Source organism: Strix uralensis, chromosome 4, assembly GCF_047716275.1.
Source record: "Strix uralensis isolate ZFMK-TIS-50842 chromosome 4, bStrUra1, whole genome shotgun sequence".
In the NCBI taxonomy this organism is placed as follows: domain Eukaryota; kingdom Metazoa; phylum Chordata; class Aves; order Strigiformes; family Strigidae; genus Strix; species Strix uralensis.
In genome coordinates this window covers 81,283,157-81,290,381 of record NC_133975.1, presented here as the reverse complement: position 1 = coordinate 81,290,381, position 7,225 = coordinate 81,283,157, and the positions used below count along the sequence as shown (strand labels likewise).

The window sequence follows — 7,225 nt, the reverse complement described above, 5'->3', positions numbered from 1 at the left end:
GGACAGTTCATCTTTCCGGTACGTGAAGGACCAGCAGGGCCACCACGTCAGACGAGCTGTGCTCTCGTCAGTGGCATTAACTCTCCTCTGCAGTTCCTGAAAACACTGTGCCTGACACACGGCAGTGCAGCGCTGTCTTATGCCCCCATCACGCTGCTGGCTCCCAGATGCTCTCTTGTGCTTCCCTTGAGCTCCCTGTAGGTCTTCTTCCCCCTCCTCAGTTTTGGCCAGCCAAAGAACATCCAACATATGACTCTCAAATTCTTCCCACTCTTCTAAATAACTTTGTGGGGGTCTCATCCTTCAGATCAGTAGCTTATCATAACAGGAGAAGGATAGCGCTGTTTTTCCCCAGGTAAGCAAATACTTCAACTGTTTGTTTAAATATAAAAATTAAGAGGAAGGAAAAAATAACAGCCAAGTGGAAAGTGAAAGTTTAATTTGGTGCTGAAACAGCTTGAATACTTCTGCTGCAGCTGTAGCAGGGGGCTGGCACTTAAATGTCTGATGAGGATAAAAGCAAAAATCCTTCCACTAAGGTTTCAAATTACGAAATAACTTCATCTAAGGGAAGACAAAATGCATATATGTAAATATTGCGGTATGTTCATAGTGCCTTCTCAGCACAATGCTTCTCTTACGGCACGAAGAAATTCCTGGTGTGAAAAGTTAAGAGTTTTAACTGTTATTTTGAAGCAATTTACAGTTAAATCAGCAGTAGTGAGAAAACAGTCAAGAATTTGGCTTGCAGAATGGGAGATGATTCGTGACTTTCCCCACAGCTTTTACTGTGAATGACGTTTACAGCTCTCTCACTGTGTGGGAGTGCCAGACTTTGTCAGGGTCGGTCTGGTCAGGACCTCAGCAGGCTCCTTGTCCATCACTGTGATTGTTCAGTCAGCAAAGACAGAATAAAGGCCGGGCAGCACTGCCGCCATTGACCGAGTGAAGCCCCGCCCCCATCCGGCTCCTAGCAACCTGGGCAGCAACACTGCTGCTATTGGCTGAACGAAGCCCCGCCCCCACCCGGTTTCCTAGCAGCCAGGGCACCACCCCAATCTGTCTCCTAGCAACCTGGGCAGCAGCACTGCTGCTATTGGCTGAGCGAAGCCCCGCCCCTGCCCGGTTTCCTAGCAACCAGGGCAGCACTGCCGCCATTGGCTGAGCAAAGCCCCGCCCCCGCTGTGTCCTAGTAACGCCCGGGATGCTACCAGCAGTGCCAGGGCAGCGGCGATCATTTGAGGAGGAGGAGGTGACTAGTGAGGAGGTAGTGTGTACTGAGGAGGAGGAGGAGACGAGTAGTGAGGAGGAGGAGGAGGCGAATAGTGAGGAGGAGGAGGCGATCAGTGAGGAGGAGGAGGAGGTGATCCGTAAGGAGGAGGAGGAGGCGATCAGGGAGGAGGAGGAGATGGCGAGCAGCCTCAGGACCCAGCGACCCGGCTGCTGCGGTGAGTGGGGCCGGGGGGGAGCTCTGGGGGGCCCGGGGATGGGCTTGGGGGGCTCCGGGCAGGGTGCTCAGGGGGGCTCCAGAGGGCCCAGGATTGCTCCGGGAGGACTCCGGAGGGCCCAGGGCCGGTCTGGGTGGGCTCTGGGGGCTGGCAGGGGCTCAAGGGGGGGCTTCAGAGGGCCCAGGGCCGGTCCGGGCAGGCTCCGGGGAGGGGGGTGGGGTCCGGGGGCCGGTCTGGTCGCTGTCCCTCCCACGCGGTCCCGGGGGGTGGCGGCAGGGGGTACATGGGGGCCGCGGTGCAGTCGGGGTCACGCCTTGCGCGTGAACTGGGTGAACTGGGTGGCCGTGCTTGTTTCACGGCCCCCAGCCTTTCAATTCTGTAAGAATAAGGACGCAGAATTGAGCACGGCAAATAGCTGGAAGCCCTGAAGGTGTTTCCCGGTGCTTGGCGCGGGCAGAGCGGTGGTTCTGGGTAAAGGGTTTGGCCGGGGGGAGCCATCGGGTGCAGGTCGGCACCTTGAACCCGGCAACTCTGCGCATCCCGGGCCCCTGCGCCGCGGTGACGACGTGTGCTGGGAGCGGGGCCGCTGGCCTCAGGCCTTCCCCTTGTTGTTGTCCGGCTTCAGAGCTGCAGGTTGTGAGTTTCAGAGCAGCCAAACAGTGAGGTTAGACAAAGGTTCAACAGTCAGGTGAGACAAAGAGTAAAGGAAGTAGTGTGAAGCTTTTGAAACAAAACCCAGGTGAATGTGAGTGGTGCGTCCGTGGGACAAGGTGAGCGGTGGTCTCACTGAGGTCAGATGGCCAGGGCTGAAAGGGTCCTGCAGATTTTTCAGCAAAGATACGAGGTGATTTGGAGAGACTGTAGCCTCTCCCTCCCGTAGTTATCACCTCAGTAAAACGGTTCGTGTGCTTAAGGGTTTGGTGGGCTTGGAAGAGACCAATTATTGTTGGGCTCCAAAGCCCCATCAAAATGTCGCCTGCTTACTCGGGTCAGTTTTGTTCAGTAGTTGTGTCTCGGCATGGTTTCTGACAAGCACAGCAGTAGTAGCTGAGGTTAATAACTGTGGAAGCCAGAGCTGTTCCTCGAGGTGAAGTCCCTGAGGCGCAGCGCGGGGCGGCGGGTGGCCCAGCCGTGGGCAGCGGCTCCCCCTCGGAGCAGGAGGGTCAATGTACATGTGTCAGAGCCCTGGCTCCTCACAGAGCACCAGCCTCCTTTTGCGGAGACGGGGGATTGTTTTCCTGGCTTTTCATCTTCTGAATAGATGGCCCTCGGAGAGAGAGGAACCCACTGGCCGTATTCGCTTGGCGTAAGCTTGGAAGCACCAAACAAAATAAACATTTTTGCTGAAGAGTGTCATAAAGGCAGCAGTTACCTTCTGGATGCCTGTACTGGCACGCAGATGGCAAAATCCCATTCTCTGTGATGGACTTGCACCATCTTTTGAGTCCTAGGCCCACATGGGTCTGTTAGGCCATTCCCGGCTGGGACTCACAAAGTCCTTACCGTCAGAACATAACATATCAGAACATAGTGTTTTGATGTTTAGGTTTTATAATCTGTTTTCACTGCTTTTGGTTGGGTACAAGTGCTTTGTTCTAAGTTCTCATCACCTTTATTTCTTCTTCTAGAACTCAAACCGAGCCAGTAAGTGGAACATCAGCCATGCCGTGCGTGCATTATAAGTTCTCTTCCCTGCTGCACTACGACACGGTCACCTTCAGCGGCCTCAACATCACCCTGGGCGACCTCAAGCGTCAGATCATGGGCCGCCAGAAGCTGAAGGTGGCCAACTGCGAGCTGCAGATAATGAACGCCCAGACCAGAGAAGGTGCGTGGGGGCGGCAGGCACGGGGCCTCGGGCACTGCCCGGCTGGCGGCGGCCACGGCCTGTGGGAGCCACACTCTGCTCTCTGTGGCTTGTCCCCACGTGGCGTGAGTCAGCTTGGGGCCCGTCCCGCCAGCGTGCAGGGAACCGGGAGAGCAAGCGGCGCCAGCGATTCAGTGGTGTGGGAAGGGACAGTGCGATTCGGCCACCATCGGTAGCTGTGGCTTGTGTGGGGACCTCACAGAGCCGTTCCGATCTGTTGTTAGACACGGAGCTGGGCGTAGAAGACTACGTGGTCGATGTGCAACGTCTAGTGCTTGCAAAAGCCCAGTAGCCACTTACTGGCCATCACTGGCAGTAAAACAAGTTTTGTGCGAGAAGGGAGTAGGAATCAACAATGGTGTTGGCTCCAGCTTTGTTGAACATTTCTGTTGGAGCTCTGCTTGGACAAGCGTGAAAAGTAGCCCTGTTGAGCGTGATGTCGCTGCTCAATCTGCAGATGTGGAGTCGTGGCGAGGCAGAGTGACACTGGTAGTTGCCAGGGCCCCGCAGCTACATGGGATGTTGCTGCCTGCGGGGAACAGGCTCCTGCTGGCAGATGCCAGTTTTGTCTGAGAGCTCTTAGACTAAGCTGGCAGCTGTTAAATTCAAAGCGAGCAAACAGAAATTTCCGGGGACTTCAGGAATAATGCTCCAGCTTTAGTCCTTTCCTATTTAAAAACAAAACAGTTAACTTTTAAGTCTACATTGTTTGACTTCACCAGATTTCATCATTGACACAGATTTCATCACCAAAATGAACTCAATTAATTGACGTGAAGGAAAAATGAATGTATGAAAGCCAACAGGTGTCAGGTCCCTTCACAGAACTACCTCGGCAGCGTATTCCGCTGTTTGTAAACCCTCCTCCACAAATTCTCTGCCTCAGTGACCCAGCTGGTGGGATACTTCAAGTCCCACATACAAATATGTGCCGTGATAAGTGTCCTGTGCAAATAAAGCCTTTACTTCACCAGGTTATTGTCACTCTTCAGTTTTCAGTTGATCCATTTAAATGTGTACTGATTGACTTTTAAGGGGAATTCATTTTTCTATCAGTCTGGTATTAGATGGCTGGAGGCACTCCCTGTGCACTTCACAAGCAGATTGAAAACAAGCATCCCTCTCTCTATCTATATATATCTGCATGCAAGGACAGTCTGTTCAGAAGGCAGATGTCAATGCTTCTCTTCTAATGGTCAATGAATTGTCATAAAATACAAAAAGAGGACCCATTCCTCTTTTTGCATCATACACCTGTTGTGCATGTTCCAGCTGACCTCTGCAGGCTTGCAGAATTGGCGAATAAGTGCACTGGTTGCTGTCCTCATATACACAGCCTCCCTCGAGGAGAGGTGCTGCCACCTGCAATCTTCTGCAGACCTACCACAACCCTCAGCTGGGCACAGGCGTAGCAAACTCCTGCCTTTTTGTGGAGCCACTGTTACTTATCCTGTGCCTCTGAAATCTCAGTCCAGTGGTTTGTGATCTGGACCAGAAAGAACACTCTGCATGACTCCGTTCAGCAGGTGGAAACAGCTGCTTTGGGCTTCCAGAGCTGCCGCTGCCATCATCTCCCCGTTGCTTGTCAGCCTCAGTGCTGTTTGAGCTCCTCCGACATCAAAAAGTCCCGTCTCAGGCCTTTCCTGACAGGTGGCTGTGTAATGGTGAGATTCCCCATTTGAGCAGAGCTCTAGGCGTTGGTTTCAGGGTATGACTTCTGTAAAAGCTTTGGGTTTTGTCATTAGTACTTTCACAGCAACTTTGGCTTTCGGGCCATTGTTCTGATTCTGCCTCCAAAGGTAAGGGCTTTTAATAGGTAAAACTGTAGGCAGATTACAGGGCATGGCTGCTGATGGTGCTTTAAAACGTTTAGTCATATCCAGCTTGCGTAAGTACAATATATAAACCATTCTCATGGAGACGTCTTTACATTTGAGGCTCACTCATGGAGAGATCTTTACATTTGAGGCTTACTCAGTCAAAGTGCCTCAGGTAGCTCCTCCTCTTCAAAAGACGAACACGGTGTAAGCCAAGGCAAAGCATGGAGACCTTCAGGCACACACTGGTTTCAAAAGGCTTTTCAGAAGACTTGTCTTCGTAATTAATTTCATTTGAGTCTCTCTGCTCTGCAAAAAGTGAATTGAAAGAATTCACGTCCCTTTGGCTTATTCAAACTAGATGATTAGCTTAAGAGAGGAGATACCACTTTAGTTGGAGCCAGTTCTGCCCTCCGTGTGAAAGCAAGCTCAAAAAACCCCTCAGGTTTCTGTGATCCAAATTCTAGCACTGCCAGTTCCGTTTGCATTTGCATGTACAGCACTGAGCAGCTGACAGTGTGGCTGTCGATGGATGAAACCCCGAGAAACAGAGAGCTGGCGGCTCTCTTCTGTGTTCTGTCAGTCCCCAGCACTCGCAGCACAGGGGAATCGTTTTTAGTGAACAGCTCGGAAAGCAGCGGCGCAGAGTTTTCATGCTTTAGCCGAGCGCCTGCTTTGTTTCAGGGCAAGCTGGTCAGACTTTAGACTCTGGTTTATGCAGGTGAGACTTTGCTGTGGTTTGTTTCTCTCCAAAGATCTCTCGGGTTTGTAGCCTAACAGAAGCAAAAGCAACTTGAGCTAGGTCAGGAAAGAACCTCATGCATGAGCAGACTCTCTTTTAGTGACCTTTGAGACCATTTTGCTGCTGGCATCCAAGCTGTTTGAAAAGAATGGAAAAGGTTTTGCTGCTGGTGTTTGATTCTCAAACCTGAAGACTTCTTGAAAGGTTCTGTTAGTGTGTTGAGATGACAGAAGTGTCATGTTACATATAAAATTTTGCTTTTATGTCTGTGAAGGGGTTCTCTCAGGTGCTATGTAATTGCATATTAATGTACATTCTTACGAACTGACTAATGTTTTCTTCGGTATTGGTGTTGTTTTCAGAATACACAGATGATAACACCCTGATTCCTAAGAACTCCTCGGTCATTGTTAGAAGAGTCCCTGTTAGAGGAGTTAAAACTACCAGCAAAACACGAGTTATGTAAGTACCCATAAAGCATTGTAGTCTGTGAGGGGTTGCAGTGTGTTAACTTTTTTTATGGAGATTAGTTTACAGAGGCATTCGGAGTGTATCTTTCTTCTTTTTACTGCTTTTACAGTAAAGAGAGATACGCGTGTTCCCCTCTCAGAAGAGTCTGTCAGTGTTTGACTGTGTCTTGCATTTGGGGGAGGCGGGGTGGGATATGGCAGGTATTCTTATGCCTCAGATCTGGCTTTCTGGCATACTGGCTACAGAGGAAAGACCAAGGGTCGCTATTTGGATGGTTGATTATTTAAGAGCACAAAGCTGTAGCACAGACTTCATCGTTTTGATGCTTACACAGCAGAGTCAAAATATCTGAGGACTTCCTCTGGCACTGTTGTGTTCTAGAGCTGTAAGTCTTACAGTAATTGCTGACAAACTAGAAATGGGATTTTTTTTTTTTTTTTAAGTTGCACTGAATGTGCCAAGAGAGAACAGTTTATGTATACAAATACATTTCCACATTCACTAGACTATCAGAACATAATGCCTTGATGTTTAGGTTTTATAATCTGTTTTCACTGCTTTTGGTTGGGTACAAGTGCTTTGTTCTAAGTTCTCATCACCTTTATTTCTTCCTCTAGAACTCGAACCGAGCCAGCAAGTGGAACACCAAAAGCGGTATGTAAAAACACAATCTCACACTTTTTTCCTACACATTGTACTTAATTCTAAACAACGCAGCATCGTATTAATCTCCCAAACATTAACTTAATCTGTTCTGCAGTAAGACATAGTACATGTTGTAGAGACCATGTATTTGATTCACAGCACAGTGAAAACTGAGTAATGCCATCATTTGCACAGTTCTAATGTGAATATTGGTATTTGTGGCTAGTGATGCATT

The 7,225-nt window shown here is 49.9% G+C and overlaps 1 protein-coding gene across 1 annotated transcript; it reads left to right on the top strand.

Moving 5' to 3' along the window:
• Positions 1-3,110: 3,110 nt before the first annotated feature.
• LOC141942231 (E3 ubiquitin-protein ligase RBBP6-like) lies at positions 3,111-7,176 on the top strand. The gene is made up of 3 exons (XM_074865177.1): positions 3,111-3,276; positions 6,237-6,336; positions 6,963-7,176. The coding sequence occupies exons 1-3, from the start codon at positions 3,111-3,113 to the stop codon at positions 7,045-7,047; spliced, it is 351 nt and encodes a 116-aa protein (XP_074721278.1). The 3' UTR covers positions 7,048-7,176.
• The last annotated feature ends 49 nt before the right edge of the window (positions 7,177-7,225 follow it).

Bases quoted from the DNA above. Each gene is read 5' to 3' on its own strand.
- LOC141942231 (XM_074865177.1), top strand. From the start codon at position 3,111: ATGCCGTGCGTGCATTATAAGTTCTCTTCCCTGCTGCACTACGACACG. The intron at 3,277-6,236 runs GTGCGTGGGGGC...TGTTGTTTTCAG, and splicing joins GAACGCCCAGACCAGAGAAG to AATACACAGATGATAACACC. The intron at 6,337-6,962 runs GTAAGTACCCAT...TTCTTCCTCTAG, and splicing joins ACCAGCAAAACACGAGTTAT to AACTCGAACCGAGCCAGCAA.